This window comes from Nannobrachium achirus (assembly GCF_963921795.1).
Source record: "Nannobrachium achirus genome assembly, chromosome: 4".
NCBI classification, from domain to species: Eukaryota; Metazoa; Chordata; class Actinopteri; order Myctophiformes; family Myctophidae; genus Nannobrachium; species Nannobrachium achirus.
The window spans coordinates 19,322,034-19,335,395 of NC_137813.1; the positions used below are offsets into that span (position 1 = coordinate 19,322,034).

General features: G+C 42.3%; 1 protein-coding gene across 1 annotated transcript in view; it reads left to right on the forward strand.

Moving 5' to 3' along the window:
* Positions 1 to 2,009: 2,009 nt before the first annotated feature.
* The window catches only part of prr12b (proline rich 12b), a gene marked incomplete at both ends in the record, with an annotated part of 36,721 nt that continues 25,368 nt past the window's right edge, over positions 2,010 to 13,362 (forward strand). The window contains 3 exons of the mRNA XM_080723120.1: positions 2,010 to 2,092; positions 10,963 to 11,120; positions 12,450 to 12,611. Of these exons, the coding sequence (XP_080579246.1) occupies positions 2,010 to 2,092; positions 10,963 to 11,120; positions 12,450 to 12,611 (403 nt within the window). The remainder of the gene's footprint in view (positions 2,093 to 10,962; positions 11,121 to 12,449; positions 12,612 to 13,362) is intronic.

Here is a 13,362-nt window from a genome sequence, read left to right on the forward strand (position 1 = left end):
TAACTAGGGAGCTGTATGGAAGAAATGCTTGACACTTTTTAAATATATAGCCTAACGTAACTCATAATAATATAAACCTACACACGTATGTAATGTATGCTTCCTTTCAATGGGAGACATGTCAATATGTTTACGTTAACATTTCATGTTGAACTCTCAAATTAAAGACTTCAAGATTTAAAGATTTTAAATGAAATATTTACTGAATTAACAGATGATTCAAATCAAAACCCATGACTTAAATAAAACAAGTATTATTGTATATAAAGATACCGGTATGTAGCCTCTATATTATAGTAGCCTATACATGCGCACACAACTATATGTAGCCTAAAGATGTAGACCTATACATAATAGGCCTACACACCTCTCTCTCTATATGTATATATAATGCATGCATACAGCTGTTTTTCATAAGTGAGCGTTTCTCAAGACAAGCGGCTACTGTAACATAGGCGCGTTTGTTTCTCTTTTGAATTGGTTACATTTCTACTACTGTATGTATGGTTCGTTCCATTACAATGCCTCCTGTAGGCTACGCCAGACTAGAAGAGCCTGATCCGCACTGTGCCTTGCCATGACAAATTGTGTGTGCGTGTGTTTGACATCAAGAGTGGGAGTAGCAGACAGACAGCGTACGTGTGTGTGTGTGTGTGTGTGTGTGTGTGTGTGTGTGTGTGTGTGTGTGTGTGTGTGTGTGTGTGGAATGGATGGATCAGAGGGGAGGGAGAGGGAGTGTGCGAACGAACGAACGCGCGAGCCAGCCAGCCAGCCAGCCTAGTCATTCGCTCTTAAAAATGGCGTCTTGTGAACAAAATGACCGAAAATAGCTCTAGTAGGGCCTCCGCGGTGAGAGGCTCACATCAGGACTGCTGCTGCACATCGACCGCTGACCGCATTCCCTTGTCTCTGGTCCGCTCATTATGTACCCCACAACAGGAGATATAGCAATAAATACACTGCCAAATAGTAATGATAAATATATATATTTAATATCCTATTATTTTTTGTAACATTAAAATAGTTGTCAATAAATAGAATAAATATATATAGGCATATATATATATATATATATATATATATATACCCTATATATATATATATATATATATATATACATATCTATATATATATATATATATATATATATATAAAAACTGCAGGAATGCATCAGTTTGTAACTGAGAATGTACAATAATTTGGTAACATTTCTCAGTCAAATGAACCCCGATGTTTTTTACTGTCGAATGCAGGCATGGGGCTGTGCTTGTGTGCTATATGGCATTGAAGGCTCGCAGGAATGTGTGTGTGTGTGTGTGTGTGTGTGTGTGTGTGTGTGTGTGTGTGTGTGTGTGTGTGTGTGTGTGTGTGTGTGTGTGTGTGTGTGTGTGTGTGTGTGTGTGTGTGTGTGTGTGTGTGTGTGCGCGCGCTAGCATCTAATATATTTGATCCCGCAGACGGCTTTACTTCTCCACCATCAGCTGAACCAGAGCCTCTGCCTAGGAAGACAATAGACATTGAAATATATAGGGGGCTGAGAGAGGAGAGGAAGGAGGTGGAGAGAGAGAGAGGGAGGGGAGAGGGGAGGAGAGGAGAGGAAGAAACCGGATTTTTGTGGTGGTGGTGGTTGGTGTGACCCCCTCCCTATCCACCCCTCCTTCTCCACCACCTCCCCTCCCCTCCTCTCACTCTGTATCCTCCATCTCCCCCTCCTCCTCCTCCTCCCTCCCTCCCTCCCTCCCTCCCTCCCCTCCATTCCTCTCCCCCTCCTCCGCGCTGGTCCCAGTCTTGAGGACTTCATGCTCGTGAAACGGGAGAAATAAACACAGAACCCAGAGAGAGGAGAGGAGAGAGGGAGAAGGAAAAAAGAGAGAGAGAGAGACAGAGAGAGGGAGTGATAGCGTGCGGAGAGAACCCAAGACGTATCCTCCTCCCTCCTTCCCTCCCCCCCTCTCACTATCTCTCCATCTTCATCCCCCTCTTCTCTTATATAGTCCGTTTCTTTTTTAATGGATAGAAATTATCCCGGTACAGGATTCGGTGATTTGGGCGCTGGAACGGGATGGAGTTACGAGAGATCGGCGAAAGCAAGGTAAGCAATTAAGGAGGCAGTCCCCCCTCCCATTTACACCCCGCCGTACGGCGGTGTCGCGTGCCGAAAAAGAACAGATCTACAAGCTCTCGTTCGTTGGCTTGCAGATCTGTTCTTTTTCGGCAAGCGACACCGTGATCTCTGGATAGCCATGCATGTGCAGCCACGGTCTGCAAAACGGGATGCATGTTAGGGCTACTATCTACAAATATGCTTGGCCGTAACAATGCCCATGCCGATAGTAGTAAGGCAATGCAATGGCAATGCAATCCGCGCTCCCCGGCTATCGCGCTCTGCATTCGCGTGTGTAGTCCAACACTGAACACACAGGGGCTGTTAACATTGTTTGCAGGCTCTCAGGTATATAAGCCATCCATATTGTCATTAGCAGGGAAAGGAAGGGGGTGTCTCTCTCTGTCTGTCTCTCTCTCTCCCTGGCTGGAACATGCGAGGAGGAATGCGATCGCATGGATAGGCTACTGAAGAGAAGAGATAGACCGAGACACAAGAGGGAGAGAGGGAGAGACTAGAGGGGCGAAAAGAAGAAGAAGAGGGGGGATGGGTTTTAGTGGGTGCCCCTATTGAGCTGTACATATTATGATCAAGAAAAATATTGCGTTATTGCACACTGGGAGAAATTCCTCTATGGTCGCTCTCTCTCTCTCCACCTTTTGTCTGCCTCTGTGTGCTCGTTGCTTGCAGCAGAGCAGAGGGTTGTGTGCTGCTGCTAGAGCTGCTCGCTTCCTAATTAGCTCCACAAATCAAATACATTTTTGGCGATGCGATGCACAGAGGAGCTACTGCACTATACTGGACTGTACAGAATAGCAGCGGCAATAACACTGGGTTTACTATTTCTATGAGGGAAACACATTGGCCGTATGGCGTTTATTTTTTTCATTTGGATTTTTTTTGGTGCATTCGATTTCTTTGTCAACATAAAGAAAAACAAATGGCAATTAATTAAGGCGGGCGTCATTGACAAGACTTGTGTTAACATGTCAGAGTTTTCGAAACGTTTACTAAATGTATTATTCGTTTACTAATACATTATTAGACAATTCATACAATAATAAATATATAAATAAACAATAGTGGACATTGATTGTCGATAGAGAAATCTCTCTCTCTCACAGTCACACACACAACATGCATGACAGAAAAGCAGCAGTTTGGCCGACATGAATGAACGGGGGTTGTTGCTGGTGCTGGGGATCAATGGATGTGATCAGCCCTCCGTTACCTCAGTTAACACGATGATGGCATTTAGTGACACGTGCGAGTGTGTGACCGAGGAACACCTCAGTGTCACCACGGCACGAACAACAACACGAGCACACGCACGCACACACACACACACACACACACACACACACACTGGCTACCACGCAACACCACAGCTGTACTGTAGTGTAGTGTACATTATTACTACAGGAATGACGCTGGGCGGGTAACTTATAAAAGCTGTCGCTTGTCGACAGGCGACACCTTTACAGTGACAGGTAGCCAGTGGTGGAAAAAGTAGTCAAAGTATGCAATATAGATTAGAAATGCTCTCTAAAAGTCCGGAATTCAAAATGTACTTTAATTGGCTTCCCAAAGGCAACATGTCTGAATGGAGAGCGTATACATTTGAGTTCGCAACGTACTGTTGTACTTGTAAGTAAATGTACTTAGTTACTTTACATACTTACACCACAGCTGACAGCTAATGTGATATATAGACATAGATGATGATAGCTGCCCCGTTCACCGTTAGCACTAGCCTAGCCCCGAGATTTCCCCCTCAGCTGGCAGTGTTTTTTGTTATTATTTTTTAAACCTTCATTATAATTCGGCACATTTGTCTTACAGCAGACTGACTCCCGTCGACCACGATCACCGCAAACTTAGTGCTAAACGTAACATTAGCAAACAGGCTAATTTAATAGCTAGTGAAGAGGGACCAGAGTGAGACAGAACGAGGAGCTAAACACAGTAGCTTTTTAGCTTGCATGCTAAACGTGCAACTTTAACACACAGCTAACAACCTGACTCATACCGCTATAGCCCATCATGTTTTGTGTTGTTTTCTTTCCTGTCTGTTCACGTTTAGTCAGTGTTCGTGTGTGTTGCAGTGAGTGCGGTGCGCGCGGGCCTATAACGCATATTAGCTGCACTTCAAAGGCACCCGCCGCGGCTACACATTAAGCAGTCGCCTTGACAACCAAATCAATCTTCTCTGGGTACAGTTTAGAGACTGAGAGAGAGAGAGCTGGGGCTGCAGCGCTATCATCACGATCACAAGCAGGCTGAAGCAGCAGCAGCATCTCTCTCTCTCTCTCTCTCGCTCTCGCACATGCACACACGCACGTGCACTTGGTTCGATTCTACTAAACTAAAACTAAGCAAGCATCCTGTCCTTGGCTTTGGTGCTGGCTTCTTTTAAGATTTCAATTCGCATCTTCTCAAATCTCACCCCCCATTATAGATCAGCTATTTTCATATTTAGTAGGGCACAAGTGGTTAAACTTGAGAAACAAACAAATATTTAGTTTGACAGTCATTTTATTAGTCATTCATTAATGCAAATAATCAGCACTCTCTGCTATTATTTATTAGGCCTTGAAACATTCCAAAGATGAAGATGACTTGAAAAAAATCTGTTAAATATTTAGTTATTCACAACTCAGTACTCACTATAGGGAGTTCTAGCCTATATAGTGAGTAGTGAGTTCTATGTAATGGACTATATAGGGCAGGCTATATAGTAAGTAGACACCCTGGCACTCCAGCAGCTGTAAAATAGCATGTTTTCAACTGCAATGTATGAATGTACAGTATGTGTGTAGTCATCGTATGGTACAATATTAGTTCGGCGAGCCATCATAAGCTGTCACATTCATATGGGCTTCTACCGTCCAGGATCTCGGCTCATGTTTTACTCTGTCTGAACCAATGTTGTATTTGTTCCACCTCAAATAAATTGTTTGGGGTGGACTACACCAATCAATTAATCTGAAATTGCAATTTAAAACCCTATATATTTCATGGACTGGAGTCCCAGGGGTCCATACTAGATAGTAGGTTCTCTCCTTTCTCCCCCTGTACACTAAATCTCTTCACTAAAATAGCTGATCAAGCCGATGATATACCACAACGCATTGTGAGATTGTAGATCTGCTGGTTACTCAGAATGTTCACCCCAAAAGGGCTCATGTGGTTATCCATTTACGCCCTACTGCAGTGGTTCTCAAAGTGGATTCCAGGGACTCTGTGGCTTCCTTTAGGAGGGTCTAAATTGGCCCATACAAGTCTGTAACTGACAGTGTAACGGGTTCATTTGGTTCCATTTGTACACTGTCAGAGTAAGGGGGAGACATTTGAAATGTGAAGGTTTGAGAAACACTGCTCTATTCTACTGTATACTGCAATAACTGCATCATACGACAAATAGCAAAACAAATCTACAAGCTGTGATGTGTGAGCTTGTAGTTCTATTTTTGCTAATTGAATATAAAAATGTAAAATAATTTGGTGGGTGTCAGGGGAAATATATGTATATTAAACATAGGGATACCATTGTTAATGTGGTTACCTTTTGTCCTGCTATGCCTCAACTCATATGACCACTCCCCTCTCAGTTCTCATGCTGGAGCCAACTTGTAGGAGCAACCAGTTGTTTTATGGCTCCAGTCCAAAGTCAAGGACATCTACAAGAGCAGAGGCACACATTTGATGGATGATGTTGGTGATGTCATGCTTTGTTTGTGCATATATCAGATGCCTTTAATGCAACGTGCAGAACAAATTAAATCTGCTTCGGAATTGCCAATTATATATTCGTGGATATCACTGCCGGCTGCATAACAAGATAACACAATTTCCCTTACGCTTAAACTTTGTTAGATGGTGCTTCATTCAGTTTAGGATTTTTTTCTTCTATAAATATTCTTCTATAAATATAACACTGTATGTTACTCCCGTGATCATGATTTACGTCGTGTATCAGTGAAGTTATCAACTCTGGAGAATAATTATATTGCAAAAATCACATGACTGCAGTCACCTATTTATGCCCCACACACATTTCTATCTTAACTCAATATTCTGTAATATTACAGAATATGGGGAGGCGCCAAAATGTTCCCTCCTGTTTCTGCCAATGGGAGACAGTAAGGGATGTTTACCAATAATACAGACTGAACTATCATAGGGTATTGGGATAATAATTTCAAAGCTCAAATCCAGAGGCATTTTCCTTTAAGGGGATATTTACAGGCAATATATATGCATGATGCCTAAAGATTTAAGCTTCAATGCAGTAGACTTGTTTTTTGTTTACATGTGCCTTTGTGTGTGTGTGTGTGTGTGTGTGTGTGTGTGTGTGTGTGTGTGTGCGTGTGTGCGTGCGTGCGTGCGTGCGTGCGTGCGTGCGTGCGTGTGTGCGTGCGCGTGAGTGTCTGTGTGTGTGTGTGTGTGTGTGTGTGTGTGTGTGTGTGCGTGTGCGTGTGTTGTGCGTAACAGAGAGAGAGAAGCATTCTGTGTGTCAGCCTCCACTGCCTGCTGTATACAGTGCTGTACACTCACTGCGACTGGCATGTTATAAAGAAATAACATTTCTCAGTGTTACATCAAGCATAACGCATACACTAATAGATACATTGATTAATGATATTCACCTATAAGTCAGCGTCTTCCAGCAGCACTCATTCCTCACAAAATAATGTTTTTTTACCATGCCTCTAGCATCCTGAACCAGATTGCTTGATTGTGCTTATGATCTACGTGGCAGGAGTGATCCGAGAGCACCATTCTGAAATGCGCTAATAATGCCAGGTTCAGTATTTTAATTAACCGGCAAAGTTTCTAACAACACCCCCTCCCCACCCCCACCCTGACCTTGCTCGCCGCCACCACCCATCGACCTGCTAAGATCCATCAAGTGAACGGAGCTTCAGTATTGGAGCAGTAGTTAATAACCAATTACCGGAACCTCCCTCCCTAATTAGAGCCCCCTTTTCAGTTGTGAACACTGCAGTGCAATCCTGTGACAGAAGGACAGAAAGACAGAATGGGGAGGTTTAGCTTAAAAAAAGGATGGCGTGTGTGTGCTGCCGATAGCAAGAACGTAGGCAATGAAAGAGGAGGTAGGCCTATATATGAACAGTGGAGAAAAGAATTTAATGTCTAATTGGATCTAGAGACTTAAGATCGATTATCATTTTTCCTGTCCTCTTTCATCACTGTGAGAAAAGAGGCGAGGAGGAGTGGGCGCATGAGAAGGAAGCGAGGAAAGGAGATGTTATAGACAGTGAGAACAGTGGTGAGGAACAAGCTGGGGAAAAGCTTCACTGGTTGAGAAACAAGGTAGAAGTGAGAGGGGAGGAGGGGGGGCGAGGAGAAACGACGAAGCCCAGAGATGAGAGATGAAAAGGGGAGCTGGTATGTGTTCTAGGCGAATTTGCATTGCTGCAGTAGAAAAGATCAGCTCTGAACAAGGACCTTACGTTGATTCATTTCAACAAATCGGCATGACTCTCAGTGGATTTGGTGTCGTCCTGACCTTCTCATCTTAGGTTTGAAACCTCTGTCCACATGGCAGTCGGGCACAAGGAGCTGACAGCGCCTCCCTATTGCCATGTATTATTGTCTCACCCAATATCGCTTACAATTACGACCCACAGTGAACTCCAGACCTGTCACCGTGAGATGACTGCTAACCTCCGAGATAAGACACAAAGCGAATACCTTCATCACTCGGTTTCCTCCATGCGACAAATGTTTTATTTATTTTCTCCAGTTTATTTTATTGCAGATTATTAGATGAGAGAGACGCAAGGAAAAGTGATGATGACCTGCAGCACAGGTCATCAGCCACATTTGATCGTAGGGTGTGTGGTCTAGTGTGTTCCCTATCTATGTGGCACACATGCACCAACAGTATGTTGTTTTGGTCCTCACTCTCCCTGCGACTGCTACTGCAGGTGTGTTCACTGCAGTCAAATGGTGAAAAAATAATGAAATGGAAAAGTAAACGCTGTCGGGTGCATTTGAAAATGCACCAGGAGACGTGTAAAAACACCAATAACTGAACTTGTGTTTTCAGTCCTTTATGCAGAACCAAGAAACATAAGATAGCTGATCAGGGCAACGTCCTGTCAAGACAGCCCATTAAAGCATGGAAAACAGTACAATGCATAGGTATTACCTGCCTTAATTGACCATGTATTGTGTGTGTGTGTGTGTGTGTGTGTGCGTGCGTGCGTGCGTGCGTGCGTGCGTGCGTGCGTGTGTGCACGTGCGTGTTTGTACATGTGATGTGAGAATGAGTGAGAGAGTCATGAAGACGCTCAGTAAAATGTATTCTCTGTAGAGTCTGGCAGCGTAGTCAGAAATGGGGGACACAGTCTCATTCATTCAGAATGTATATGCACGCAGGCACACATGCACCCATCCACGTGCGTGCACACACACCCACGCGTGTGTGAGCGCGCACGCACGCACGCACACACACACACAGGAAAAGGCTGAGTCAGAGTGGCACACACTAACAGTGCGGAGACTAAACTTAGCCTAGCTGCTGTGGTGGAGGAGATGGTGAACATTAATCTCCCTATGCCTTTATAAACAAGAAGGTGTGGGGCCTCACCTTGCACCCTTGATGTCAAACCAAAACAGTATTGGACTCGGGTTGCCTGCCACATGCATCTAGGGAAAGTTGTTTTGTGCATCAGTAAAAGGTCTTAATTGCATACAGTATATTAGTTGATTGTGTATGGATGTGAACTAGTTAACTCTGTTGCAGGTGCAAAGTGTATAAAGTTACTATTAGCCTAGTATAGAATCAACATTATTAAACATTATTACAGACACCAAGTTCGAGAACATTTTAACATATATAGTGTCTGTGGGTAAAGCCACCTAACAAACAATATCAATGGAATTTGAGTTAATTGAATTTGGGACGAAAGAATCAAATCATTTAACTGGACAGTCAATGCTTATTTCATAATGGTATGGCAGCTAGTGATTTATAATGGTTTAAATGGTTTGTAATGGTTTGTAAAGGTTTTGCAGTGGATAAAGCTAGGAGATATTCCAGGTGTATTGGCCACATTCAGGTTGGAAACCTCCAAAACTGTAACTTTTTAGGATTAAAATTCAACAGTAGCAAGATTTGCCGAACTATCACAAGCTAAAAGCTTGTAGATGAGCTGTTTTTGGATACATTTGTGTGACACTGTAATATGGCGAAGTAGGGAGTTAATTTATGAAAAAAACATTAAAAGTTTAAATATGGAGATACAAAGTTTCTGGCCGACAGCAACAGTTTATGACTTCTTGAAGTGAATATATATATCTAAATTCTTCTTCTGTGATTATCTACTGTCTACTCTGTGCATATTGATAATATCATGCTATAGAGGGGTCCCCCCATGACATGACATGATTTTTAGATATATATATATATTTTTGGCATTTCTTCTTTATTTTGATTGAGAGAACGAGAGAGGTGATAGCATGCAGCACAGTGCTCAGGTCAGCTGCGGGAAGGCTTATTTATATGGTATGCTGCACACTTACAAGGTGAGCCACGGGGCAGCCCTAGGTAATCTACTCTTTCAGTTTTAGATTCCACTCAGTCATACTTCTTACAATACTACAGTATGCATAGTGCTGATAGGGCCATAACATCACTACATCCTTATTTTTTGGTTGAGTGTGTGTTGAAGTAAACAAATCCCCCTTATAAAAGTGTATGAGTTAATGTACTGTATTCTTTCATGTAGATTGTAGAACAACGTTCTAATCCGAAATGGATATGGAAATGAATATAGAGCACAATGGTGCTGTAGGATTCTCTTACGCCTGTTCTTCCATGATGGACAGACATCTTAGCTGGTAGCTCAGTTTGCAAATACCATTTTGTTTGATGTTTTCCTGAAATCACGTTACACTGATGGCATATTATTTAACTTGCCTGGAATAGCCATGTTTATATAGTATTATGGAAGTAAATGATTTGAAGATCATTGGTTTGATGTATATGAATACATATTCTGAATTTGCCTGTATTCATTCTCTCAGCTAGATTTAATCAGTGACTTACTTTAATATTGAACTCTACATATAGGCTAGTATTTGTTATTCCAAAAAGAATGGACCCTTGTATTACAGTACAGTACAATACAGTATACCGTATTTTTGTAGTAGGCCTATACTAAATTGTTAAAGAGTGGTCTATTTCAGTAGTTTTAAAACCTTTTGTATCCAAAGCACACCAATGAGCGATTCAAAATCTCAAGGCACACCTGTAATCATAGCGAAAATAGCGAATCTACCCGCTCTCAATGTGTCACAATCAGGGGTGCATAGACTGGGCATCTGGGAACAAAGTGGAGAGGGCCAATCCTTCAGTAGTCCCCACCCACAGAGCAGAGAGACGTCACATGATGGTCCCCGGACCACTGGTTGAAAAACACTGTTCTATTGTATTGTAAGAAAAGGAAGGCAATTGCTAGGACCCTCATGCGTCTTTCATGATTAACATGGATCCAGGGAGATTGGATTGTTAAAATGCATAAAAATCTAGATGTAAATTCAGATTGAGAATGCACTGAAGATCACCCAAACCACTGTGATACCATGTTAAACCTGCCATTTCTCTCACCAGACTGTCTCTCAGATATGTTTTATATGCGTGACAGGAGGGGATTCCCCTGAAATTCATGGCTTTGACAATTAAATTGTCAATCCAAAGAGCTGAGAGTGAAATCCGAAGTACAGCAGCCTTTTTTTTTTGTTGGCTATATTAAAATGAACTAAAACAAAAAACCTTTCCCTATGTGTCTGTCTGTCTGTCTGTTTGTCTGTCTGTCCGTCCTCAGCCTGGTGTATGGGAGTTCCAGGTCCTCCCACCCAGACTCAGAGCTGCTCCACCGCCAGGCTTATGGCACACCCCACCCCCTGCAGGGATATGCAGCCAATCACCACCCAGGAAGCTCTGGACAGGGTGGGGCTTGGGGAGCAGCCGGGCGGAGCCTTGGTAAGGTTGTGTTGTGGCCCTGACCAGGGGCGTCACAAGGGGGGGAAACTAGGGCCCAAGGTGGAGGGGCCTTATTATTTTATATACTTAAGCTATTGAAAAATAGCAGATCTACAAGCCGCACTGTTAGCTTGTAGATCTGCTATTTTTGAAAAAGTCGTGAAAATGTGTGCAAATCTTTGAATATATGTATTTTTTATCATTAATTTTGTAACTCAAATTTGGCTTCTGGGGGGTCCCTGGAACTAAATATTTTGAGATGGGGGTCCATGGCCAAATACATATAATTTTGGGGGTCCTTCACATGAAAAAGTTTGAGCACCACTGACATAGAAACATAGAATTTTCAAAAAACCTTAGAAGGCTTTCGCAAATCTTTCACGATTTTTCAAAAATAGCAGATCTACAAGCTCTAGCTTGTATATCTGCTATTTTTCAATAGTTAAAGCACAAAACAACGCAATGAATCCTTGTAACCAGGGCCCAGAATTTGGTGCGACACCCCTGGCCCTGGCAATATCAGCTCTGATTCAAAAGTTGTTGCCTGGTAACGGTAGTTATTAGTCTGCCAGCAAGCACTCACTCTAAAATGAGAATTTCATTCCAGAGCTCAATAAGCTTAATATATATCATCATTGCATAAAAATGATAACACATTCCAGAACATGAGAAAAAGACCACTGTTTATGGTCAGGAGTACGTTTCCGGTCATTACGTTTGTAACCTAATGTACAATTTATAAAAATAGTGTTGAATGTAAATATTGTAGCCTACATTTATTTTCCTTAAATAGACACATTTGCACTTTTCATGGTTAGACTGACAAGGTGTAATATAAAGGTGTAATTAGTAAAATGCATACTCTTTTTTTTGCATAATGTGCAGCTGCAACAAGTCTACATACCGTTGTCTTTTTAATCTAATATGTTCTTCTTTTCAAAAGACCCACGCTTTGCATGGTATAATGGTATGCCAGAAATACTTGTTTTTCAAACATGCATGCATTGTATGTACATTGTATGCTTGTCACGTTTCTTCTTATTCAACTGTAGCTCACAAAAGTGTGTTCTCATCTTGCTACTGGCCAATACCCACTTAAACCCTAAATAATACTAAACTGACTCTAACTACACTGGGCCTCACCAGGGAGCCTATACTTGGTCCCCTACGTTTTCCCTCTACACCAAATCTCTCACGAAAATAGGCAATCTCAATACATTGTGAACTTGAGCTGCTATCTGCAGTATGTCTACAATAGGGAAGCTATGGATCAAGTGCTTATTGTGTTGAGTAAAGTCTATTTGTTTTTTGCGTCTCCCGTCCCTGCAGGATTGTCTGGGCTTTTTGATACAGGCCTTCACCATTCCAGTCCCTCGGGCCCTGACCCATCCGTCATGAATCTGATTTCTGCACTCGAGTCCCGTGGTCCTCAGCCTCCCCCCTCTGCCTCCTCCCTCCTCTCCCAGTTTCGCACACCATCTTGGCAGACCGGTGAGTGCACCTGTTAACGAGGAGATTCCAATTTAAGGGTCATTCCCACCGGGCAAAGATACAAAATATCTTTCTCAATTGAAGTGGATGGGAGTGGATGGTAGTGTCCAGTGTGGACACTACCATCCACTTCAATTGAGAAAGATATTTTTTATCTTCATCTTGCCCCGTGGGAATGATCAACCCTTTATTTATGTTTTTGGAATAAAATACAATATGATTAGCACAAATGTGGTCTATGACCAGCTCCAGTCAGCTCCATATTTGGGAAAATATTTTTTGCATTTTCCCGTTCAATTCAATGGAGACAATTAATTCATGAATAAATTAATATAAATTAAACTATATAACGTATCTCTTCGAAAAATGCAAGCAGACAAGTCCTGATGAAGCCTGTTTGACATATGGCCCAAGTGCGTGCCACCAAAACTGTAGAACGAGTAGCACGGCAAAATAAAGTTTATCCGGAAAGATGGACTAGAAAGAAAGAAAGATATTCGGACAAGTACAACCACATAATAATCTGTACATTGAAACTATAGGATACCAGGTATCAACAATGAACCTAGCAGCTATCTAAATTACATTCAACATTGTGGTCAAGCCTAAGTAGTAAAAATATGAGAACGAATGACCACGGTATGTCTGCAACTCTGCATAGTAGTCATATCTTCGTCAGTCGCTAGCATCAATTGATCATTGATCAATTCATTACTAGTCTCAGCTTGGTAGTTTGAAATACACTACACAA